The 25,304-nt window shown below is 46.8% G+C and overlaps 8 protein-coding genes across 8 annotated transcripts; 5 read left to right on the forward strand and 3 right to left on the reverse strand.

Annotated features, from left to right (window-relative positions):
* Window positions 1-1,589: 1,589 nt before the first annotated feature.
* BJ212DRAFT_1481065 (uncharacterized protein) lies at window positions 1,590-3,851 on the forward strand (the record flags this gene model as incomplete). Its single annotated transcript, XM_041340204.1, has 9 exons — window positions 1,590-1,795; window positions 1,854-2,033; window positions 2,084-2,208; window positions 2,265-2,396; window positions 2,449-2,736; window positions 2,789-2,893; window positions 2,948-3,231; window positions 3,294-3,332; window positions 3,390-3,851. The coding sequence occupies 9 exons, from the start codon at window positions 1,590-1,592 to the stop codon at window positions 3,849-3,851; spliced, it is 1,821 nt and encodes a 606-aa protein (XP_041192808.1).
* Window positions 3,852-4,418: 567 nt separating this feature from the next.
* BJ212DRAFT_1447049 (glycoside hydrolase family 43 protein) lies at window positions 4,419-5,485 on the reverse strand (the record flags this gene model as incomplete). Its single annotated transcript, XM_041338348.1, has 3 exons — window positions 4,419-4,686; window positions 4,745-5,114; window positions 5,170-5,485. 3 exons carry the CDS (start codon window positions 5,483-5,485, stop codon window positions 4,419-4,421), a joined length of 954 nt encoding a protein of 317 aa, XP_041192809.1.
* Window positions 5,486-6,339: 854 nt separating this feature from the next.
* BJ212DRAFT_1271991 (U3 small nucleolar RNA-associated protein 6-domain-containing protein) lies at window positions 6,340-7,903 on the reverse strand (the record flags this gene model as incomplete). The annotated part of the gene is made up of 7 exons (XM_041330991.1): window positions 6,340-6,450; window positions 6,505-6,866; window positions 6,916-7,295; window positions 7,344-7,515; window positions 7,583-7,727; window positions 7,780-7,827; window positions 7,874-7,903. The coding sequence occupies 7 exons, from the start codon at window positions 7,901-7,903 to the stop codon at window positions 6,340-6,342; spliced, it is 1,248 nt and encodes a 415-aa protein (XP_041192810.1).
* Window positions 7,904-8,064: 161 nt separating this feature from the next.
* On the reverse strand, window positions 8,065-10,657 carry BJ212DRAFT_1356015 (uncharacterized protein). Its single transcript, XM_041335685.1, has 5 exons — window positions 9,832-10,657; window positions 9,205-9,778; window positions 9,101-9,142; window positions 8,933-9,052; window positions 8,065-8,878 (listed from the first exon to the last, which is right to left on the reverse strand). Exons 1-5 carry the CDS (start codon window positions 10,599-10,601, stop codon window positions 8,207-8,209), a joined length of 2,178 nt encoding a protein of 725 aa, XP_041192811.1. The 5' UTR covers window positions 10,602-10,657; the 3' UTR covers window positions 8,065-8,206.
* Window positions 10,658-10,810: 153 nt separating this feature from the next.
* On the forward strand, window positions 10,811-12,955 carry BJ212DRAFT_207212 (uncharacterized protein). The gene is made up of 8 exons (XM_041342637.1): window positions 10,811-10,814; window positions 10,877-11,838; window positions 11,888-12,055; window positions 12,119-12,163; window positions 12,218-12,347; window positions 12,397-12,541; window positions 12,587-12,693; window positions 12,747-12,955. Exons 2-8 carry the CDS (start codon window positions 11,082-11,084, stop codon window positions 12,913-12,915), a joined length of 1,521 nt encoding a protein of 506 aa, XP_041192812.1. The 5' UTR covers window positions 10,811-10,814; window positions 10,877-11,081; the 3' UTR covers window positions 12,916-12,955.
* A 784-nt stretch (window positions 12,956-13,739) lies between these two features.
* On the forward strand, window positions 13,740-15,233 carry BJ212DRAFT_207181 (uncharacterized protein). Its single transcript, XM_041342636.1, has 2 exons — window positions 13,740-14,650; window positions 14,701-15,233. The coding sequence occupies exons 1-2, from the start codon at window positions 13,975-13,977 to the stop codon at window positions 14,961-14,963; spliced, it is 939 nt and encodes a 312-aa protein (XP_041192813.1). The 5' UTR covers window positions 13,740-13,974; the 3' UTR covers window positions 14,964-15,233.
* A 7,408-nt stretch (window positions 15,234-22,641) lies between these two features.
* Window positions 22,642-23,389, forward strand: BJ212DRAFT_1356027 (uncharacterized protein). The gene is made up of 3 exons (XM_041335686.1): window positions 22,642-22,777; window positions 22,829-22,929; window positions 22,990-23,389. The coding sequence occupies exons 1-3, from the start codon at window positions 22,772-22,774 to the stop codon at window positions 23,150-23,152; spliced, it is 270 nt and encodes an 89-aa protein (XP_041192814.1). The 5' UTR covers window positions 22,642-22,771; the 3' UTR covers window positions 23,153-23,389.
* Window positions 23,352-25,151, forward strand: BJ212DRAFT_1587729 (uncharacterized protein; the record flags this gene model as incomplete). The annotated part of the gene is made up of 6 exons (XM_041342414.1): window positions 23,352-24,001; window positions 24,105-24,370; window positions 24,432-24,567; window positions 24,620-24,761; window positions 24,814-24,914; window positions 24,968-25,151. The coding sequence occupies exons 1-6, from the start codon at window positions 23,409-23,411 to the stop codon at window positions 25,149-25,151; spliced, it is 1,422 nt and encodes a 473-aa protein (XP_041192815.1). The 5' UTR covers window positions 23,352-23,408.
* Window positions 25,152-25,304: the final 153 nt, after the last annotated feature.

Genomic DNA, 25,304 nt, shown 5'->3' on the forward strand with positions numbered 1-25,304 from the left:
CACCGCTCCATCGATCAACGACTGAGTCGGATAAGACTTATCATAGAAGCATTCTATCAACTCCGAGCTAAGCTTTGTATAAAAGCAAAAGGCTGCGAAATGTGGGACTCCCTGGTGCTTCAGGGCACAAACTGCCTGATGCACTAGAAGCTGACGAAAGGCTCGCAGATTTTTGGTCTTCTGAATCAGTTTCCAAGACGATAATCGTTCCAGCCTTTCATACAAAAGGAATGCAGGGTACCTCACTCTGGGCGCATTATTAGGCTAGTCTGAGGTTCGGAGAGATATGGCCAAGTTTGATTGGAATTGCAGTCAAAACTTTGCAGCACTTGAAGAGGTTGAAACCCCCAGGTTAGCGCAGGCCTGGAGGTTGACATTGGTCTATGGCCCAACGCTTGGAAGAGATCTTACTATCGACCTATGTACTTCGCCCTCAATTGGTAATTTCATTCTTCTATCGCCCTTCTGGATCGCGCTATCTTTAAGCACTTCTACAGCTTCTGCCGCCCAGCTGGAGGTCATGGTGATGGAGGATGCTTTTCATAATCTGAAGCAATTTGGAATGTTCGATGCGATAAGGTCTGTTTGATCTCAATCCAGCAATCAATACCAATGTCTCCTAGGTCCAAATAGCTACTAGCATGCATGCAGGTCTTCATATGCTACTCCAAATTAGGTTTTTAACACTCATACGAGGCTCTAACTGGATCACTTCTTGACTACATGTGACCAACATGAGGTTCGAACAAGCTCTAGCCCGCCACTGGTGCTAGCACTGGATGTCGATATCAAACGTCGTTTATAATGTGCTCGGTTCAGCCTATCTAGAAAAGTGACAGTAAGCTGTGTTGTCTACTAGAAGCGCTTGTTCAAAATTGACATTCCTTTTCGCCGGGACGTTACAGTGACAGGGTTCGTTCCAGTTTTACGTCTAGCCTAGGTGTACAACGTCTTTATACGTGTGTATTCATCATGTTTTTTATTTTCTTTGTCTTCGGCAAGCGCTTCGAGTCTCCGCTATGCCTAGACTACTAATCTGGGGCCGAGATTAAGCTTCAGCGAGGTAGAGGGTCCGAGTCATCATATCTGCGCGACCCACGTATCTCAATCTGGCAAACTTCTTTGCACTTCATCCGAATGACCACCAGTATTCATGCAGGTCTCCTTAAGTTGTTGTCCACGAAATTCAGAAACGTAACCTGGACACTGATGAGCCCCCAATATCACTCTTTGACTGGCTGCAACAATTCTTTCTAGACTTGCCAGTGGTGCCAGCATCAACATGCGGGTGGCATGCTATGGTTCGGCACGGCATAGACGGTCGCACTTGTTCAATCATCGTTAATTTTTTCTGGGACGCAATGACAGTGTTTGACTTCTATCTAGGGTCCTGAATGAGCGCTTGCTCCCCCTTCGCATAGAGCACGTGTTCTTCTGTGCTCGGTGGAAATGCCTGTAGCATCCTATTTTGACGTGCCAGATTCGCGTACGATTTATGTGCAGTAAATCATTCATGCGGAGTTCCATTCGTCCCTTATGACTACTGTTCACTGACTTTAACTTCCCACCCCACCTGCGAATAGTCCTTGATGGCAGTACAGAAGCTTCTGTTGGTGTTGACAATCCTCATCTCCACTTGCATATTCGCTCTTTGCTGGGGGTTCACGATTATAATTTGGCGTCTAAAATATGTGATTCTCCCCGACTCCGTCGTCAACCTCGTTACAAGATATCCTACTGTACTCACCCTCGTATCCACCGTGATATCCACGATTCTGTCAGTAATTACCACGTTGTAAGTTCAGATAGCTAGGTGTACGCAGTGATTCGCTGACATCTGCATCTGCATCCAGTCTTTTATCGTTCACTGTCAAAAAGGCAATCAACCATTATATTACTCGACCAATATCACTGGCCAAACTTCATACTGCAATAGCTCTCACCAAACCACAACCCCTTCTTCAATGGAATCATTACAAACTCTCAATTTTCACGTTGATTTTTGTCTGTTTGGTTACACTCCTCAATTCAAGGTTCGAAATTATGCTCACGAGCGCCATAACTGACACATACCCTGTCGCAGCTGGACGACATTACTATTGCCGACACTGCTTTTGTGGCCTGTACCGATCAGTGGCACAGATCTGGACCTCGCAAGCAGTGCCTTCGACGTGAAACTAGGTGATGATGACACTAATATGTCAGGAAGTAAGGACTGTGCTTCCTTGTTCATTAAGTGGTGCCTATTGATAACCCTATTGTAGATTATATGAATGGTTGCAATGTCCTCGAAATTATGGCGTCAATGAGCGGGACTTCAGCCACACGTTCAGCTGTTGCAGGCGGAAGTGATAGTGTCTTCGCCTTCAACGGTGTCTCGTACAACATATCCAGTGGTTCGCTCTGATGTAACAGCGTACCCAAATTAGGATCTCAATTTGTTCTCAGGCGGCGTCCTTCCGGCGGTCGAAGATTATGCAGGCACGAAATTGCCCCCTGGTGATATTGGTCTTGCGTACTACGGTGGAAAAGTCGCGGTCTATACATCGCTCGTCAAAGATCGGGGCCGTTCCGGACTCGCTAGAAATTATACAGTGACACAACAAGGTCTTTCGGCGATTGTTACCTGCAGTGACCTAAGTGACCTTGACCCAAACAAGTTCTCGCTGAACTTTACAAGTACCAATTCGTCAACTACAGCTTGGTGGCAAGGGACAGCTTCTTGTCCTCTCGGCAGTACGTCTGCACGGTCCACCTGTATCTGACGCGGCCTGGCGTTGTTTGTCAGCGGGTGTCGGCAATTGGTCAACGGCGGTGGATGAAGGTATTGGTTTTCTCGGTATTGTTGTCTGTCCCACTCCGGTATTCGTGAATGGTAGAGCCACGTCATTCGGTAGGCGAGTTCAACGTTGAGAAGTCTAAATGTTGATCGTCGCTACTACCTTAGACATCCTCCTGCAGGGCATGGGATCATATAATTTGTTGGATGCAACAGTCTGCAATGTAGCACCATATGTGGCTTCGTTTGATGTGACATACAACCAGACAATGATCTCCGTTGATCAACATCAAACTCGTAACATCCAGCCACTCCAGAGCAACGTCACCGCCCTCATATCGGCCGTAGTGAACATGCTGTCTATATCTAGTCAGGCAACGTCTACTAACCCTCTGGCGCTGTTGCTGTTGCTTAGCAGTTTAGACCCCACCAGTTTGGTGAATGAAACCTTGGTGAGCAGCTTTTGCCACATTGAGAACGGCAAACAAATTGTCTTACTTTGTGAGTTTCACAGCAGAACTACTTCCGCGGTGTTGTAGAGTTTTCTGGCACAGTAAGTGAACGATCTCGTCTTACCCATCATTCTCAAGCGAGGACTGATATACTGTAGTACCTTCGTTCAGCCTACTCTGCAGAAGGTGCCAATGTGAGCTCAACAATGCAGGACTTGTACTCGGACAAAAATGCTTTCAAATCTCTGAATGGAACTATGTTCATCACGACCTACGGCTGGTACAGGGGACACCTTACATACATATATATTCTCGTCGTTTTCACGGTCATCTGGGCGGTCACTGTTTCAGCTGCGGCGTACAGTCTGATCCAGGAATGTACTCACCCACACACTGGTCCCACTTTTGATGCGTCGAACCCAGTCCATCTGATGATGGCATCTTCGGCGGGGGGACTAGAAACACTCACAAGATTTGAAAATAACGGAGCTTTGGAGAATGAGCGTACACGGGTGCGTCTTCTAGATGGTCGGGATGTGGTACCCGATGATGCAGTGGGAGAGAAGACATACGTTCGACCTACTAGATCGACAATGCCGCGGTTCGAGATTGTACCGTAAGTAAACGACCTACAGCTACTACTGTGCTATGAAATTTTTATGTGTCTTACTACCATGATCTGTACGCCCTGACCCGCCCTTATACCATGTGATTGTTTTTCCTTTCATCTGAAACTTACAGTCTTGGCTTCCGAGTTACTTGTAAAGCCTGGCCAGGCGTTCTTCATCACCGTCCTTAACACTGTAGCCGTGGGAACTATAGAATAATATAATTTAGTGCCTCAGTGCAGGGCCGAAGTTAGTACTTAGATAGCTCTTAGCTGATCAGGTTACCCACTCCTGGATGTGTGGGCCCCCACACCGGAAGGGATAATAGTCAATTCGCGCTGACAACAACGCCTGCGGCCCTGCGCGCTGCATAGGCACTTGGAAAAGGCCAAGCCGCTGCATAAACTTTACTTACTCAACGCATTCGGCCTAGGGAATAAGGTCGGTGATTGTTATTATCTATATAGTCTCTTGGGCCCATCCGGTACAATCGGTCATTTCAAGAAGCAGTTCGAATCATAAGGATAATAAATTATGTACATGATACGTACCATTCGTTAGCAACATGATATGGTTTGATCATGTGCTCACGATAGTCCCATTCCAGGTCAACGTCGCCGTATACATATAACGAGTCAACGGATTTGTGTTTACAGTTGCATGAAACACCATGAACCCACCATCAGGGCGTGGTGTCGCACCTCCAGGTGCCGTGAGGTTATCGTCACCAGTTACAAGCAACGGAGAGGAAGCCTTGGTGTATGGCCCGGAAATGGATGGCGCAGTTGCGTATGAGACGTCATAGAGATCGGTATTGTAGCAATTCGAGGAGAAGAAAAGCACGTAGCTATGGTGTTTGTAGTCAGTCCTGGATCCAAGTACATATTCAAGTTATATCGACTTACGTTCCGTTATGCAAGATAAGAGCTGGAGCCTCAATAAGGGGTCCATCGTATTGCCCTCTGTCCAAAATTTGGACCGGTTCCCCAGTAGGCGTGACACCGTCAGCCTCCATTTCCTGGAGCATGATGGGAGTAGAATATTCTCCGTTGGCATTCCCGCAAGGTCCACCTCCTCCAAGACTGCTCCCATCCACCTTGTACACTATATAGCGAGTACCGTTAGTATCCTGGAACCCTGCGGGGTCAATTGCACCACCGCCTGGAGTTTGACAGGCAATGGGCTGTGACTCCGGAGTGTACGGTCCGACAGGGGAGGTAGAAGTAGCAGCTGCTACGCAATGAGTACTTTGTGAAGTCGACCATGCGGCGTAGTCTGCAGACCATGCCTTAGTTCAATATCATCTGAGGTATATGAGATCGAGACTTACACATTACAAAAGTTCCATCCCCTCTGTCAATGACATCAGGTGCCCAAGTACTATTTACAGTTGCCCAAGACCCTACATTTGGGAGTGCATCAACACCAGACTGCAATTCCCAAGTTACGCCTCCATCAGGTGACGTTGCAACCTGAATGTTGATATTGCCGGAGTTGGTTGCAAATGCATAAGTACCCCCGCTGGTCGCAAGGATGGCAGGATCAGGAAAGTTGGCAGAAATAACAGGGCCATTGACTGTAGCCCAATTCAGAGGGAGGGCGGCCAAAAAAGTCAGGGCGAAAAAGGTCCTACTCAAGCTTGGCATTACTAAGGGGGGCAGAGGAAAGCTATTCCACGGAAGTCTGGTAACACCTATGGTGCAGGCTAATATAAAGAGGACTTACAGCTCCAGTGTCCACAGCATCTGGCGGTGCATCCAACGTCATTGGAGTAAGATTGCATCAAGCAGTGTAAGGTCGTTGGGAAATATATACCTTCGGCGATCACTTTTCCTGTGTCGGTTTCTTAGTCTCGAGGCAAATCCAGTGCTTGTCCACTGCAGGAGCAGAATGAAAGTGCTATCATGATCGCCGAGGATATAGCCACTGTTTTATGTTGACATGATAGATATCAAAACTCCAGAGATATTGTAGTCGCATGGCTTTAGGATCCAAGTTTCATCATTACATCATATGCTGACCTGTGTAGAACAGAAAAGCAAACCCACGAGCGTGTGATCAAATCGTTGCTGAAAACATTAGCTAAGAATGCACTGTTTGTACCAGCTCCTACACACTGACCTACGAACTGCATACTTCAACTCCATAACGGGGAAGAGTCAGTGATACTGATCTGAGAGTGCTGCCCGAGGATGAGCGCGCCACCAGAATGTAGGGACTTCAACGGCGTGTATTGAATGGGCCATGCCACCCTGGTTATCTCTCCATGGCATGTACCGGTGGCAGGTAGTACTATACATCGACTACCAAGCGCACATCTCGCCATGAGCAAGGTGGCAGAGAGAACTAGCCAAACAAATACCAAAGATGGTCATTTTCATTGGGCTGATTCCCCACTTTCCATAGTCTCCTGGTCTCGCTCATCATCTCCATAAATCCAGTCCCACTTGGACCACAACGCATTACAGTGATTTCATGCTGCGGTATAGCTACGTGCGAACTAATTAGCCTTCTTGGAAGGCAATATCAGTTGGATGTGTGCAGCCTGCAACAAAGGTGGCGCGTTCGGCTGTCGGGCAAGTTTCCGGAGGGAAGCTATAAGATATGCGCGCTAGTTTTTCCAGTTAAGCTGAAATACACGAGAGCTGCGAGACATTGGACTCACTAAATTCGGATCCAGCGTGGGCAATTTGCACCACTCCTCTATAAATTCAACATAGACATCAGCCATGCCAGAGGCGTTCGTGCTCCCGGCGCCAACAGCCGCGGAGAAAGACTCATTTGCAGCTTGAAGGGCGTCGATGAATTCTTCACCTTCGGCCATGACAGAATCATCGCTATTCTCCTGAGATGTAAGTTCTCGAAGTTTTCTTGTCGCCAGCATTTTCACCGCGTGAGGGTCGCCATGTAGTGTGTCTTTAAGAACACGATATAGATGATCAAGAAGGGCCGTGCGAAGGCGTTCTTGGCTAGGATATGAACGAATTAGGACCTCGAGAGCTGAAAATAAATTTATACTAGGCAGAGCTGTGGTCCAAACTCAATTTGAATCCTTATAGAGGAACGACAAACAGACCTTTTGCAGCACTCAAAATCACCGACTTGACGATAGCACCATCCATAATAGCTTGCCGTGCCCTCTCGCCTTCGTCACCTCCTTTCTCAGCTGCTATCTCTTCTGGGGTTAGTGGTGCCATATCTTCCTTGGCAGTTGTCTCCGCCTCAGCAATAGGGTGGTCTTCCTCATGAATTCCCAGCACAGTCCACCTTCGTCTCATCCCTTCAACGAAACCCATTTCCATTCGCACGTACTCTCTCCACATATCGACGCTCTCTGCATTGAGTCGAAGACCACGCTGAAGGAGGGCGCGTGCCGCAGAAGGGGACATGTGGTTAAGTTCGTGAGAGGCGGCGATGATATATAATGCAGGCGTTCTTGGATGGAGCTGGAGGGCCCTGTATGCACGGTTAAAACGGACTAACAATATTTTGAACTGGACGAACCTGGCTGTTATGCGCCCCACGAGTGAACGAGCCCCCTCACGTTTTGCGACTTGGATATATTGTATCCACAATCCTACGTCCGACTTGAATTTCTTGAGCGCACGTTCAAATATCTGAAATTGTCTGCGAACAAGAGCGTAATCCGATATTGACGACGCAGTCTTTTCCAGTTCTGAGGGCAAACCATAGAACAGTTAGCGGGTCGGAAGCCTTGAAATATGGATACGCTCAAGACATACTCAGTCTCTCCACGCGCTTCCGCCTCAGCTGCTCCAGATTCATCTCATACGCCGCGTATCGCAAGAAGTCACTCTTTTTTGGGATGCGACGGACAAGTGCGGTTTCGAACTGTGTACGTTTTTTTACGATCTGCTTGACCTCAGACTAGAAGCAAAGTTGGATGAGACTGGAGGGATATAGTATGAGACCCACACACTTGGTTGAACAAACTTTTTTGTACGAGGTCCTTGAGCTCTGCGAGCATCTAGGTTCCATTGGTCAAAAATCAAGCTTTTGAAGGGGTAACGAACCTGCTCCTGCTGAAATTGTACCCTCTCCATCCTTAATGTGTGGACGACAGTCTCTCAATGAAGCTATCAGTGCAAGTTCGATGGCAAGTCTGAAATGGAATAGAGAGTATACCTCCCTACGCGAAATGATCAAGATAATTTTATTCAAATAAATTAGCTATTACCATAAATGACTTATCAGAACAATATTATTTAATAGCCCCCTGGGTAGCACGAACATAATCATAGGCTACTATGTTACAAGTGCTTCTCAAGTTTCATTTGAAATCCTAGTTAACAGTACATGATCGATTAATCTTTCTCGCTGAACCTTTCATCCTAGCCAGCAGCCGTTCACCCTTTGTTCCACACTCGCCCAGGAAGGCTCCATACCCCTCCCCGCCTCACAACATCTGACATATAACCTGTCTCAACACCTGGAGAGGCTTCAACCCAAACGCCATTTCCCCCAACTACACTACTGGCATGCCCTCCCAACGTGACTCGTATTTCGATCAGCCCGTTCCTAGGCACATGCCTCGAAGAGGTGAGCACGATCATCGGGGGAGGGCATGTTTCGGGACCATGTGGCTGCTGCATAGGATCAGCAGAGGTTGAAAGATCCATACCGAGATCCATGTCCACACCCCCACCCATGCTCATGCTCAGTCCTGGAATGTCCATCTCCATCTCCAAGTCGCCCGGACCGAACAAACTTGCGCCACTGCTGGAACCTGCGCTTGCAGGAGGACCCATGCCAAGCCCGCCGTGATGTGATGTAAACGGATCGACCGGTTGGGACAATGCCGATAGAGCACTGGAGGGGAGATAGACATTCACTGGAATAGATTGCGGCGCGACCGTTCCTGCGAGGACCGAGGCGAGTAGAGTAGTTGATGCCGCGTCGTCTGGTTGCGTCCCTTGTTCTGCATTTGACGGTCGTTGAGGTGATTGCAGCACTTGGGTTTCGGGTGACCACTGGAGTATGTTCAGTGATTCGTTGAGCCAGCATTGTTCTCTAACAACCTGGAAGGTTATGTCCTAAGCATGACTTGACAGTTTAGTCGAGATGAAACTTGCCTCCAATACCTGCGAGATTTGTTTTACGCTCCTCACCGGAACTCTCTGCAAGATAAAGCCTGGTTCCAGAGGTGCTAGAAGGCGAAGATGTAACGGCGGATGGATGTCATTTGGTGATTTCTGGATCAATAGTCAGTGTGTGTTTGTACCTGCGCGTGTTCTACACACATAAGTTGCAGTGTAGTATTCTGCTGATGAATTTTTATTGACCTAGACGAGGTGCAAGTATCAACACACGCATATGCCTAGGGCTGTAGAGAAAAGTGACTGACCAATAAGTCAACCCAACTTCTACCAGTTCCTCCGCTTCCATTTGTCTGTGAAGACGCCACACCAAATTCTCCAAAGCTCATATTGCTCATGTTACCTAGACTCGACATTGAGTCAATGCCAGACATACTCCCCATTGAGATCAGGTCGATGGGTCGAGACTCGACAATTCCTTGAATTACACGCATGCGGTTCTGGCACATTACCACGCCATTCTGTGGTAGCTTAGCGGTGAAGTCGAGCACCCACATCTGCGAAGGGGCGGTCAGAAGCGTGTGATCTCCAGGGACATCGCTCGAGTTCATCTTGGACTTTGCTACTTCAGCGCAAGGGACCAATCTCAGCGTAGCGATGGTGACATCTTCTAGAGTATCAAGCAGCGATGTCTTGAGATGTGTCATAGGGATGTCAATGTTCCACATTGACGATTGTTTGGATGGCGGAGAGCTGCGAAGGAGTTGAAGATATGCACGGGGTGAAAGCCAGACTATGAATGATAACGAAGGAGTAACGAGAAAGGGTAGGGGAAGGGCGTGTTGTGTCAAGAATTTGTCGAGAGTTTGCGTCTGCAGTGAACTGTGAATATTGCGCATCAGGTATAAAACAAGCACGGCAAAAAACAAACGTACGCAGCTTGCTTTCTAATGTGATCCGAGACTACAGCCGGCTCCATGAACCAACGAAGTCCTCTCTCGTTCTCGGAGGATGCGAGCCCGTCGAGCATCATGAGATATCGCAAGTGTTCTTGTATTGCACGGCTACGGCGTGCAGCTTCAATCGCAGGATCCTCTCTTGAGTGTCCGATAGCCGTATCTATGCCAGCAGCGCGTCTCGCTGCATTGATCCAGCGAGTCACTTCCCGCGCGAGAAAGGCGTCTAGCTCTGGTGCTGCCGATGAGTTCCCGTTACTGTTTGTATTATTGGCAAAGGACGTCTTGACAACAACATGGTCGTTAATATCAATATCAAGTACAAGTACTTTGCCTGCGAGAACAGTCGTCGACCCATCTACGAAAACTTCCATGCCAAGATTTCGGCCCCATTCCGCGATCTTTGCAGGATGAGGAGGACTTGTGTCAGGATAAATTGCTCTATTATCTCCTCGCAGCAGAGACGAGAGGGAAGCAGAGGCAGCAGCTGACTGGTTGATCGAAGATGTCAAAGCCGTGTGCTCCTTCATGAGGGCCACGAATTTGGTGGCGTTTTCGCCAAGGGGCAGGTCATTAAGCTGGTTCAACGCATGATTTAGGCGGTGAGTTGTATTGATGATTGCACCAAGTTGCTCAGTTACAGTAATATATTCAGCGCTGAGAGGATGAGCAGACTCAGTTGCTTGGACAGGCAATGTGGAGTGCACGAGCACATCGTGTACGGCGGTCAACAAAGATGGATGGGACATGCAGCTTCTTGAATTTGAACTTCATCTGGTCAGAAGAGGAGAGCGGAAGTTACCGATCAACACGCTGCAAGTAGCAACTTCAAGTTGAACTTAGCGTTTAGAACCAACCGCTTCACTAGTTTTTTTCTCTCAAGGACGTACGTAGTCAAATAGGAGGAAACCTTTGTCTATCGCCCGCTTATAGCAGAGATACTCATGGACGACTTTGTCGTGGTACGTAAATACCATTGAATATGATGAATTGATGGTTGATATGGTGCTGGCACTTATCGCAGGGAAGAATGCATGCTTTCTTCTAAACTTCTATACGGTCGGCCTGCAGGCTGGGGGAGGCGTTTCTTAAACCTTATTTTGTGGGTGCTAGTTTGCCTACTCAACAAGAAGCGTCTCGAGTTTCCTTGATCAACCCACGATCATAATGGACTGTAGATTAGAGCCTTTGAATGTGGCCTAGTGAGGTGATAAGCATATCGAGCCACGATGCAGCTCCAGGGGTCTTTGGATGCCCATACTTATAACCTCATAGTAGTACAGGTCCTAGTGCTCCCAAACAATATGTCCGTCATCGAAAAACTACAAGAAACCTCGGCTTCAGGTTCCATCACGACGTTGTTTCGTTTGGGCCCCGTAGACGCTATTTCCTCTCTTCCAATCAAACCTCCCGGGCCTTTTTACTCTTCTGAGGTTGCGGGTCTTAGCTGGTGCCTGACTATTCGCACAAAAAAAATAAACAAAGAAAAGCAGCACCAGCTATGCTTCAATTCCCGTAGTTGTCCGGATGCATGGCGTGGTACACTGGCCAAGGTCACGGTCTCTTTTCCGTCACATCCTGATGGTGATCCATCCCTCTGTACCACATCTATCACCGTGATCCTAGGACTTTGCGGTTTAGACTCGGATGATAATCATCCGCTGGTCACTGGCACTTGTTCTTCTCAGAAGCTTGGAAATGCCCTCGTCTCGCTAGAGGTCACCTTAACCAACACACTGTCATGTAATCCATTTGATGTACCTGCACCCGTCAGGTCCGTACCAGACGCACCTGCCAGTGCTGAAGCGCCCAGGGTGTCTCAGGCCTGCTCTGCCCTTCGTGCCCTCGAGCAATCGCTCAAGACAGGAACATCATTTGACATAGTATTTCAAGCTTATACTCATCGTTTGTCCCTCGGCAAGGTCACTAGACCAATTCCGATTTATGCGAGCACCGCTGTGCTGCAAACAACTTTGCCAGACTTTTGTATGTCATATCCCTATTCTTATTCATGGTTGCTGAGTACCGTTTGCAGCCGGGGGAGACCTTGATCTGTCCTCCCTCTTTGAACTGTCTGAAGGCGATACTCTCCCTTTCACTTCCCTGGAGAGTTATGAATACGATTCTGACAGCGATCTGGATGACGACGATTTCGTCAAGAATAACATCAATCCTACACCAGTAGACAATGAATCATACGAAGGTTTGTTTGTTTATTCCCAGTGTTGAAGCTTTGATCTCATGCTCATTGGTCATCATCCCACAGACACGACTGATACTGGTTCAATTTCGTCTTTCTCTAGCATTGAAGGTACTGAAACCTGAAACCTCGCACGTATGTAAGATTGACGACTCAATCTTACAGCTGGACTTCGAGAACAACTAGGCAATCGGCCGTTGCTTTTAGAAGATGTTGGGATAGTACCGGCTGTGATCAGCGAGAACTTGAAACGTGGATCTCGAGTCATCCTCGTAAAGGGTGTTGCCTGGAAGACGTAGGTATGGTTTTTGTGTCACAGAGGCGCTACTGAATGGAGTTTGCAGGTGGCACGCCTTTATCTACTATTGTTACACCGGCATCGTCAACTTTGTAAACTTACGGTCTCAAGGTACGCCTGACGAGCAGCGTCGCTTAGAAGATGGTCCACCACATTGCTCTCCGAAGTCGATGTATCAACTGGCTAGGAAGGTAACTCCATGAAACTTGTGTTGATGTATCTATATGAACTCAAAGCTGCAGCTTAACAACGAACCATTATCTCGACTTGCTCTAAAGGCCATTGAAACCAGGTTGTCTGCAGCCAACATACTGAATGAGGCATTCTCCAAATTTACTTCCAGGTATTGATGATCTCGTCGTACATCTACTTGTTGCTTACTGCTAGTCCTTAAAGGCATGACGCCGTCAGAGCGATGGAAACTGCCCTCCTGCTGAAACATAGGAATGCATCAGAAGTTCTGCAGGGTCTCCCAGCTAAAATGGAAGCTGTGGCCAGGGGTAATATACCCAACGCTGGACAGGTTCTCACTGCGTTAATTATGCAGATACCTGGCCAGAATTGAACTCGATAGCATCACTGACCACTGTCGTTGGGTCTGTTGATGTTCATTATGCGGACGTGTGACACGATCTTGCATTGTACTACCAACCTACTATCACGTTCACTATTGCTATGGCCTGCTTGGCGAGTACTACGTCTACATGTTGTCGAACTCGTGGAATAATGCTCGTTGTCAGTTATCGTTTTCGATCTGCTCGGTGCTATTCTGAGACGATGGTTGTCGTTGCTCCGAAGACGTCACACCAAAATCTCTAAAGTTCATATTGTTACCTAGATTCGACATGGGCTCCATGTTAGACATGCTCCCCGTTTATGAATCCAGGTCGGTCGAGACGGTGATTCCTTGAATAGCATGGATACGGTGCTGGAACATCACCACGCCATTCGCCATTCTGCGGTGGCTTGACAGATCGGTCACCGGGAGCATATGATCATCTTCGAGGCGCCCAAGTTCATCTTGAGCGTTGCTACTTCAGCAGAAAGGACTAATCACAGTTAAAAAATATTAAGACGTGTTATGGCCCGGGGTCGATGTTCCATGTAAACGATTGTTTGGATACGAGTTTGGTGGCGCCTCCGTCAAGGGGCGGCGGGTCAATAAGCTATTTCAGCGCATGATTTAGGCGGCGAGTTGTATTGATGACTGCACTAGTTACGTGGCCCATATTTACTGTAGGATAATCAGTGCTGACAGGGTGAGCAGCTAGACTCACTGACTCGGCCGCTTAAGCTTGGATGATGAGGCATGCGGCATCATGATATTCCAAGGACGCTTTTTGAAGTCAGAACTTAAGTTTAAGAAGAGAGCGGAAGTTACCGAGCCTAGGTTCATGATCCTCAAATTTCTTTTGTGGGTGCCGGTTTGCATGCTGGACACTGACAAGAACCATCTCGTTAACCCACGATCATGACACACCGTAGATCCGAATCTCATTGGATGCCTAGTAATCAAGATAATTGCATACCGAGGCCACGATCTTCAGGGGTCTCTGGATGCCCATACTTATAAACTCGTTGTAGGAGTGGCCCCAGGTCTTACTATCATATCTATCCATAACCAATGTCTGTCATCAAAAAGCTACAAGAAACCTGGACTTCGAGTTCCATCACGACATTATTTCGTATAGGCTCCTTGGCCAGTACCCCTTCCAGGCAGGCTTTTCAATCCCCGGTTGCGGGTTTCAGCTGGCGTCTGGTTGTTCATCATGGTAGAGAGCCACCGCACCGCCCCAAACAACGGCTTGTTAGACCTTCGAAGTACCAGCTATTTTTCAACTCTTGTAACTGTCCCGGTACATGGCATGGTACACCGGTCAAAGTTACGGTTTCTATTCCGTCGCATCTTGATAGCGACACACCCTTCTGCATCAATCCTATTGGCACGGTCCTGGGCACTGAGCTGCTCATTAGTACATGTTCCGGTCTGCAGCTTCAGGATGCTCTCGTTTCATTGGAGGTCACCTTTACCAACCCACTGACGTGCAATCTACTCGATGTACTTGCCAACGGTGTGCTTATACCAGGCGCACCGCTGGCAACCAGCGCTAAAGAGCCCTTCGTGCCTCAGGCCTGCTGTGCCCTTCGTGCCCTCGAGCAATCGCTCAAGACAGGGACATCATTTGACGTAGTATTCCAAGCTTACACTCGTCGTTTGTCTCCTGGAAGCGTCACCAGACCAATTCCGATCTATGCAAACACCGCTGTGCTGCAAACCACAACAATTTTACCAGATTTCGGTATGTTCTATCCTTATTTATTCATGGCTGCCGCTGAGCACCGTTTGAAGCCGAAGAAGACCTTGATTTCTCCTCCCTCTTTGAACTGTCTGAAAGCGACACTCTCCCTTTTATTTCCCTGGAAAGTTATGAATACGAATCTGACAGCGATCTGGAAGACGATAGCGATAATCACAGCGGTAACAGCAGCAACCACAACAATCTGGCGGTGGTGCAACCTGCGGAGGAATTGGTCACTGGTGATGAAGCTGCAGCAAGTCATGACGAGCGATCTCTCACCCCAGAATCTCCTGAAGGTTTGTTTATCTGTTAAAGCTTTAATCTTATTGCTTCATCGATTATAATTCGAAAGATACGACTGATATTGGTTCAATCTCGTCTTTCTCCAACCTAGAAGGTACTGAAACGCCAAACGTCATATGTATGTCGAATTAACGTTGTTATGTACATCAGGAAATCGTGAGTTTACTTAATCCTTACTTATTTCGACCTTTTCCCACTTATTTACAATGGATCTACTTTTTTTCTGAAATTTGACAACTGCTTTAAAATTGAGTATTACAATATGTTTGTTGGGCCTGAGAGACATCTTTCATTGCATAATGTTATGAACTAGGATAGTCGCAACAACAGCTACTTGATAAGAGTAACGGCTGGAGTTGAATCGGGACCTTACAAATGTAAGGGTCATAAGACAAGTCAGAGAGTGTGTCTCTAGCTTGAATATTGATGGTTAGATGACTTAAGATTGGAGGTCTTAAGTAAAGGATATTCCAGGTAGAACCTAGTAGATTAAAGTGAAGATCTACTGAGTACATAACCAGGTATATATAGTAAGTAATATGAGTCAGAGATAAGAGCAAGTCAGAGATAAGAGTGAGTCAAAGATAAGAGTGAGTCATCTAGTGACGGTGATAGCGATCATGATGTAATACAGATAAGAGAGATGAGTCATCTAGTGACGGTGATAGCGATCATGATGTAATACAAGTAAGTAAAAGATGGGAAAAATGGATAGGGGGCAAACGTAACTGTAACATTACCCCTTGTTTAGGAATGAAGTCACCGACTTCAGTTATCCTGGTTAGCCCAGTAAATAGGGTCAGTGTCGTAGTTTGAGTTGAGCAAATTGTTCTGTTCCTCAGTGATAGGGAGCAACCTATCAGCTAGTTCTGCAGCATGGTAAATGGCGTCCTGCTCAATCTCCCATTGGGCAAGGGCTTCGTAGAAGCCAGGATCAGTCCATACCAGTGGAATGACTGCTTCTCCTTTCAGCTCCTTACAAAAGACCGACAGGTGCCCAGGTGCATATGCTTTGCAAACTTGGCAGTAATACACTGGACAGTTCTTGTGACGATGTCCAGCAGAGTGACAGTTGCAACACACAACGTTATCGATGGGTGCCATTTTTACTATAATGACAGTGGTAGGCTGGTCTGGTGGAGAGGGGGATCTGGATCATTTGAGTGTTCTGTGCGGGGAAACAGATGTGGCTCATTTGGCGGCAATACGGGAGGATCTACGTTGGATAGGGTATCTGCATGTGGTGGGTGAGATGGGGGTAGGAGATGGAGAAGCTGGTACATCAAGTACAGCAATAGGAGGGATATTATCATTCTGATGCTCAAGGGTAGTTGTTGCAGGGACTGGTGGTGGGACTGGAATGGCAATATGCAGGGAAGGAGGACGCGCGACTGGGTCAAGAGCGATTTGTTCCGTGATGATGTGAATAGCCTCTCTGATAGCATCTCTAGTATCATCAGGCAACAGACGGATTGCAGTATTACGAATGCGTATATGAAGATGATGGAATATGGTCTTGTGACCTTCATCATCAAGAAGGTTGGTGGTGCGCTCAATGAGACTGGCGTCCCTGATGATTCTGATGATGAGTCCACTAGATATCGCTCCTCTTTCTCCTAAAAGATGATCTATTTCTATAGCGTATTGCTGGGAGGTGAGAGTGGATTCAAAAAGGGTGCTGGTTTTGACTTGATCAATAATTGAAAAGTAGTCGGTAAGGGTGGAGTCGTTGGTAAGGGTAGAATCAGATGATGGTGGGGAAACCACTGGTGAGGATGCATTATTGGCGAGGTTAATGGCGGTGGCAGTCTGATAATCAAGGAGGGACAATGGGTGAGCATTTCCTTCAGCTACGGTATTCATAGCAGCAGTGAGTTCTTCGATGCGTTGTATGCAGAGGCGTAGGTGTTTGAGAGACATAGTTTCTGGATTTACAATTGGTGAGCTCTTTTATATGCAACGAGAGCGTTGGCAGCATTGCTAAGGTTTTCTTCTGGGATCCATTTGTTACTGGTGGAAGAGTATCCTTTCCAGGATACCAGATAGCGTCTTCGTTTACCTGTCCCCTTATGCGATAGGATTGCATCGATTTCATATTCTTCTTCATTATTGATGACATCTGGGGGTGGATCATGGAAGTTCAGACCATGAACCTCTGTTTCATGATAGGACGATAGTTTGGAAGCATGGAACATGGGGTGGACTTTCCATTGTGATGGTAATTGGAGTGTGAATGTGATGGGGGAAAGAATGGCAGTGATTGAGAAGGGGCCATATCACTTCGATGTGAGCTTCCGTGATGGTAACTGCGTGATTAGGTTCTTTCCTGATAACCAAACTTTATCTCCTACTTTCCACGGATGATATTTCTGTCCGTGGGTTCATTCCACCATTCGCTGCATAGCGAGGTTATGGCAGGAGAGTGCTTCTTCTCTGGATTTCTGGAGCGAACGGAGTCTATCTTCTGCTGCAGGGATGGTGGAGTTAGGAAGTGTATGGGGAAGGGCTCTTGGTTTGTATCCCATCATTAGGAAGAATGGTGAGGTGTTACGAGAGTCGTGTTTTCGATGATTATGCACGAATTCCGCCATAGGAAGATGTTCCACCCAATCTTCAGGGTGGTTCCTGCAATAGATCCGAAGGTAAGTTTTGAGTTCCTGATTGAGACGTTCGGTTTGACCATCAGTTTGGGGATGATAGGCAGTGGATGCGGATATATTGTATTTCAAGAGCTTGGCAAGGGCTTTTGAGAATTTTGACACGAATTGTGGTCCACGATCAGAAATGACTTTTTCATGCAAGCCGAATTGGCGGTAGACATATTTTAAAAATTTCTTGGCAACTCCTTCGGAGGTGATGGTTTTAGTGCATGGGATAAGAATTACCCCCTTCATAAGCCCATGGTCTACCACGACCATGACAGAATCAAAGCCAGCACAGGGGGGAAGATCAGTGATCAGATCAACAGAGACTTGGGTGAATGGGGTTGCAGCGACGGAAGGGATAGGGACAAGAGGGGGTGTAGTCGGATGGGTATCAGATTTCATCTGCTGACAGAGAGTGCAACCTTTGACGTATTTATGGATATATGTGCCCATAGAGGGCCACCAGAAGTCCCATTTAACCAATTCTTCAGTCTTAAAATGCCCAGGGTGACCGGCGGTGGGGTGATCATGACATTGTTCTAAAATAAGATGCCGACCAGCAGGACGGATGTAAGTGCGGTCCTTATAGTAAAGGATATCGTCTTTGATAGTCCAATCTGCAAGAGCGGATTTCATGGGGGGAAGGGAAAGGCCGTCCAAGGCATTGGAGGCAGCTTGGAAGATGGGATCAGGGTTGGAGGGATCAGGGTTTGCAAGGGAGGTCATGAGTTCAACATCAAGGAGGCGGACGAACATGGAATCAGGGAGAAGGGTTTCATTGGTATTATCCTCGGAGGAATCTGTTCCATGGTCTGGGCGATGGGAGAGTGCATCAGGAGCGGCAAGTTTAGTTCCAGCAACATGGTGGAGTTCAATATCGTAGCAGGACAAAATCAACTGCCATCAGGCCTGTCGTCGAGTTAATTTCTGTGCAGTCCTAAAATATAGCAGATTCTTGTGGTCGGTGAAAATGATGATGGGGTGACGGTTACCCTCCAAATAATGACACCATTCGGTTAGAGCGCGGATGACAGCAAGGAGTTTGCGATCAAAAATCTGGTAATTTCGCTCTGCGGGATTCAATGTTTGTGACAGGTATCCACATGGGTGGTAAATGCTGTTTTCATCTGTCTGTAGTAATACTGTGCTGGTAGCGACAAGCGACGCATCAGTTGCTACTGCGAACTGTCTACTCGGATCTGGGTTTCGGAGGACCGGTTGTTTGAGGAAACATTCTTTCAAAGTGGAGAAAGCTGACGTGCATCTTTCTGACCAAAGAAACTTGACGTCTTTCTTGGTGAGGTCAATTAGAGGTCTGGCAATGTCAGAATAATGGGAAATGAAATTTCGATAGAAGTTGCAGAATCCCAAAAATGACCGAACTTCTTTTACCATTGTGGGGGTAGGCCAATTGCGAATACCATCAGTTTTGGCAATGTCCATTGCCACGCACCCAGGACGGATGATCATCCCTAGATATTCTACCTCTTGTGCGTCAAATGTGCATTTTTCGGGTTTTAGGAAAAGTTTCTCTTGGCAAATCTTTTCAAGGATACGCCGGGTCCATTCGCGATGAGAGTTGAGGTCGTTGGAGAAAATTAAGATGTCATCCATGTATATGACGAGCCATCCTTCATTGATCTCCTGTTGGAATGTCTGATTCATATACGCTTGGAAGGTGGCAGGGGAATTGCAAAGACCAAAGAACATGACATTTGGCTCAAAGAGACCATATTCCGTTGTAAAGGCAGCTTTCCATCTATCATCAGGATGAATATGGATGTTGTTGTATCCGGAACAAACATCCATCTTCGTGAAGTATTTAGCACCATGCAACCGAGCGACTAGTGAAAGTGGTAGCAGGAGGGGGTAAGTGTTCTTAACCATCCAATCGTTAATGTACCGATAGTCTTGACAGGGGCGAAGATCTCCGCTTTTCTTTCCTACGAAGAAGAAGCCGCTTGCTTGTGGTGATTTTGACTTGGAGATAAAGCCTTTCTTTATGTTTTCATCAATGAAAGCTTTAACTGCCATATGCTCTGCTTCCGATAATGGGTACACCTTGGATGTCTTGGGAATAAAACCGGGTTTGGTTTCGATACAATGGTCTATACCGGGTCGTTCAGGTGGTAGCTGGTTAAGGCCGTCCTTTGCAAAGATATTGGCGAAATCATGAAGATAGGAAGGGACGAGCTCCTCGAATGACTTCTTCTTTTGTTCAAGTCCAGCTGCCAATGCAAATTGCCGTGCCTTGTTACTGGTTTTGATGTATTCAGATTCTGTTGGCCATGACAGTGGTGTAACCATAGTTCGTTGTTCTTCAATGCTAGTACCATCTTTGGTTAGGGGGGTATCCATAGAGGTGTTGGTAATAACCTGAAGTTTGGAAGCGTCACTAGGATACTTGATCAAAAATTTGTTGTCCTCAAGGTGATACGTAGCGATCTCACGTATGGGTGGCGCATAATCCATGGTCCATACATTGTCTTTGGTGTCAAAGGAGTCATCATCATCATCAGGGATGGAATCAAGGTTAGGGGGTGCTTCTTTGTCTGGGATTTCTTCAATGGTGGCTCAAGGTGTCGGTTCCCTGGGTGATGCGTCCATGACCGACTTTGCAGGAGGTGCCTCCAGCAGCACTACAACTGGAATCGGTTCTGGTCTTGGATCATTCTTCTGGCGTTTCCGGAAGAAGGGTGGTAATCCATTCTTTTCTTGTTCAATATCAACTTCTTCCTCAATCTGATCGCTTTTCTCAGTTCTGGGGAGCTTCAGCTCTTCCGCCTTCCATTTGATTACTGGGTCCATAGCACGTAGCCAGGGGATCCCAAGTAATATCTGATCACGACGGCTGAGCCGTGTGATGTTGAACTTCCCAATCATGGATCGTTTGTCAATCTTTACAATGAGGATGCAATATCGGGTGATAGTGCCCCCCTTTGTATAGCTTCCATCCGCAGTGGTGACTCAGAATGGTTTCGAGAGTTTGTGTGTCTGAATTCTGTGGGTTTTGATGAATTCTTCGGAAATAAATGTTCCAGCAGCGCCAGAGTCAATAACAGCGGTTGTTTCGACGGTTTTCAGACGGGTCTTGGAGATGAGAGAAATAGGAACTCGAAGTTCCTTTCTAATTCCAATACTTCATACAAGTCTGATAGGTACATCGGAAGATACTGACGTCGATCCAGTCTTCCAAGTTAAAAATCCTCAGTGAGATGATGGATTGTTGTATCTTCATCCTCTTTATCGCTGTCCTCTATCTCTTCACGACAAACAGGAATCTTCTTCTTCTGCGGGCACGCTCTAGTCATGTGTCCCTTCTGGTGACACGTGAAGCATAATCCTTTCTTCATATGGTCACTTCTTTTGGCTTCCGTGAGCCAATCTACCTCCATGGCATTTGGATCATGCCGATCAATGGATGGTCTAGGCATGTAACGTTGTCCTGTCGGTCTAGTGGTGGTACAATGGTTCTGTCGAAACGTGGCACCTCTCTGGTAGTTACTGTCAAGCCAGATGGCTGTGGCAATGTACTTGTCAAAATCTGTAGGAATGGTTTCCATCTGGAAAATGGAATTAATGATCCCCTTCTTTAATCCATCATTGAAAAATGTGATCAAGACTGCATCTTGTTTTATGGAGGCCTGCGCAGCAAGGGTCTTAAAGCTAGCAACATAGGAAGTGAGGTCGCTTGTTTGTTTCAAGGTACGGAGTTTATTCATGGCTGTGCCAATAGCATCAGCTGGTACGAAAGCTTCTTTGAACTTTGTTTCAAAGTTTGCAAAGGTTCCATAAGACTTGGAGGCGGAGTTATCGACTTTGGTGTAAAAGGTGAGTGCCCAACCCATGGCGCTATCTTCAGTCATATATGCAAGGGCAGTAATGACTTTCTTCTCATTGGTGTTATAGATTGTAGCATTAAGCGCAAAGTACGCTTTAACTGCATACAACCATCATAAGGCCTGCTGAGGGCTTCCATCATAGGTAGAAGGGGCTCCGGCTTTAAGTTCTGGGGTATTGGCGACGGTGGACATCCTGATCGTTCTGGTCTAGTGATGTTTCTATTTCAGGGGACGTTTCATCTCTCTCTGTCTGCTTTGTTCTTGTTTCTGGATCTTGGGACCTCTCGGATGGAGAGGGTTGATTGGTGACTTTAATCTTTTGTTACGAACTAGGATAGTCACAACAACAGCTACTTGATAAGAGTAACAGCTGGAGTTGAATCGAGACCTTACAAATGTAAGGGTCATAAGACAAGTCAGAGAGTGTGTCTCTAGCTTGAATATCGATGGTTAGACGACTTAAGATTGGAGGTCTTAAGCGAAGGATATTCCAGGTAGAACCTAGTAGATTAAAGTGAAGATCTACTGAGTACATAACCAGGTATATATAGTAAGTAATATGAGTCAGAGATAAGAGCAAGTCAGAGATAAGAGTGAGTCAAAGATAAGAGTGAGTCATCTAGTGACGGTGATAGCGATCGTGATGTAATACAGATAAGAGAGATGAGTCATCTAGTGACGGCGATAGCGATCATGATGTAATACAAGTGAGTAAAAGATGGGAAAAATGGATAGGGGGCAAACATAACTGTAACACATAAGACTAACAATTAGTGACTAGTATGAAGCCTGAGTGACATATTAATGTTGATGATTTTCTTTCTTAAATGTTCTCTTGAGGTACCATCTTGCAAATTGAGAGTCCAATAATTTTATAGCACACATTTATGATGATTGCTAACAGATCCTGATAGTTCAGTTGGGACCAGGTGGTGATTTAAGCATAATAAGTAGATCCATTTGAAATAAGTGGGAAAAGTTCGAAATAAGTAAGGATTAAGTAAACTCATGATTTCCTGATGTAATTTTACAGCCGGACTTCAAGAGCAGCCAGACAATCGGCCATTGCCTTTGGAAGATGTTAAGATGATGAGTGAGAACTTGAAACGTGGATTCCGAGTGGTCCTCGTAAAAGGCGTTGCTTGGAGGACGTAGGTGTAATTTTTTGTGTCACAGAGGCGCTATTAAATCAAATTTGCAGGTGGCACGCCTTTATTTATTATTGTTACACCGGCATCGTCAACTTTGCAAACTTGCGATCTCAAAGTATATCTGATGTGACGCTTCAGTAGAGACCACATTGCTCCCCGAAGTCGATGTATTAACTGGTTATGAAGGTAACTTCATGAAACTTGCGTTGATGTATCTGTATTAACTCAAAATCACAGCTTCAAAATGAACCATTATCTCAACTTGCTTTCAAGGCCATTGAAACCAGCTTGTCCGCAGCCAACATACTGGACGAGGCATTCTCCAAATTCACTTCCAGGTACTGATGACCTCATACTTGTTGTTGCTGCTACCCCACTCAAAGGCATGGCGCCATCAGAGAGATGGAAATCACCCTCCTCTTGCAACATAGGAGTGCGCCAGCAGTTTTGCAGGGTCTTCCAGCTAAAATAAAAGCTGTGGCCATGGGCAATCTACCTCACGCTGCATCGGCTTTCACTGCGTTATACCAGCAAATTACACAGATATCTGGCCAAGATTGATCCCGATGGCACGCGTCGTTCGGGTCTGTCCATTGCGTGGACTTCCCATTGTACTACCAACCTGTAACGTCTACTGTTGTTGATCGTGTTGTCGAACTCGTGTACCCTGTTCACTGTTAGTGATCTGCTACGGGATAGGATTACTAATTTCCTGTACTAGTTACTCCTAAATATGGAGGCGCGACACTGCCTTCCAGATAAGAGACTGCGGCTGAGAGGGGCACCTATACGCGTCCTTCCGTTGTCTTCATCTACCATGCAGAGGGTGTCTGATTCAGTTACATCAATCTTCCGGTTGGAAACTAAGGACGAACGCCTTGCCACCTGCTTGCAAGGGGGTTCAACCATAGTCTACAGCGAAAAGTTCGGACTGGGGTGGCGTTTTGGGCTGCAGTACACCAAAGGAGGTTGGGCTTTTGCTAAAGTGAAGGTTTACCTTGATCACACCCATTGCTCGTCGGCGACAGACGCCGCCACGGTGACTGTATGCCTTAAAGACTCGGATGGGTCTGGTTCACCTGCAGAGGTTCCTTCTTTTGACAGCAGAACGGTCTCGGTTGCTGACTTTGGCCATGGCCCCCCCGCACTTCTTGGCTCGTTCTCGCCATCCACTATTGTTGCACACCCTTACATGTGGTTTACGGTCACTACGAAAGCAAACTTTGCCCCAGTTATCGCTGACCCCCTCATCAATACTGCGTCTGCTCTCAGGCTGTCCATGAACAGCGGTGAATTCGTCGACACCAAGTACTATGTCATGTCCAAGCGTAAAACTTGGCGATCGTCAGGAGAGACCCGCTTCGTATATGCGAATAATACAGTTTTAGACCACGGCATTGACGCCGGCGCGTCAGTTCTCCCTTGTCGGTGGTTTCTAATCTTGCCTGGTGGACGAATAATAATGGATCTATCTTTTAGCATCTTTACTCGTTCAATATCAGAGCGAATCTAGGCTGATGTGGGACGCCGAGCAATATGATTATGGCTTCGATAGCGACATCGAGGAAGAAGAAGTAAAAGAGAAAGAAGAGGTGAAACAGAAACAAAAACAGAAACCGAACTGGAAACAGAAACCGAAGGGAAAAGAACAAGGAGCGCCTAGCCAGCCCCCACCTTATCGTTATAGCCAGAGCTACTCCCCTGGAGCGGCATCTTCTGAGTTCGATGCATCTGATACCACTTCTGATAGCAGTGCTTCAAGTTCAGATGATGACGCCGGTGAGTCCGCCTCCTTCTCCCTGCGCCTGGGGTGATTCCTCGTGCTGAGTCTGCTACTTAGACTTCAGCTGGACGGAATGGGCGGCTACGCGGCCTCCAGGTTCCTGCTCGACGGATACATTGAAGGCTGAGCCGCTGCCTCAACCCTTTTCTTCGACCCAGAAAATGGTGTTGGTTCGGAACACGGCATACGCGACGTAAGATACAGCTGCTCTGACTAGCTCAAAATGACTCAAACTGTTCGTGTAGCTGGGCATCCTATGTATACTATTGCTACACTGGCCAGGTTTCTTTCCATCCTCTGAAGTCCAAAGATCCGCTCAGCCGGCGCAACAACACAACACAAACTTTACGCTGTTCTCCCAAGTCAATGTACCGACTCGCCATTAAGGTTAGTGTATCTCGTGTCCTTTGTGGCACACTGATTAACAGGAATTCCAAAGCTCAAGAACGCACGTTTGGAAGCTCTGGCGTTCCAGGCCATCAAATCTAGTCTATCCCAGAGCAATATCTTAGACGAGGCATTCTCATGGTTTACAGCTCAGTACGCCTTTCTTGTCCCATACCCTAATCCACGTTGATCCACGATCACTACAGGTACCCTGATATTCGAAACATGGAACTAGAACTCCTAATAAAGTTCCGCAGCGCACCTGAAGTATCAAATCGTCTGGAGAAGATTCTTGAAAGTGTTTCCCGAGGAGAAAGGCCTTATGCACATGCTATGCTTCATGCCTTTTTGGCAAGTTTGACACGGCAGGGGCCGGGTGGTACACAGTGAAGCCACAACAGGCATTCTATCTTGATCAGTGTTGTACTTGTAAGTCGTGTTATATCAATGTTGTCCTCGTGTTGTTATCTCGTCTTCCACATCTCATCGTACGTCACGGTGTTGTATCATTATGAACTTGCTTGGAACTTGCCATGCGTGTAC

The sequence above is a fragment of the Suillus subaureus genome (genome assembly GCF_016647635.1).
Source record: "Suillus subaureus strain MN1 chromosome Unknown BJ212scaffold_17, whole genome shotgun sequence".
Classification (NCBI taxonomy): Eukaryota; Fungi; Basidiomycota; class Agaricomycetes; order Boletales; family Suillaceae; genus Suillus; species Suillus subaureus.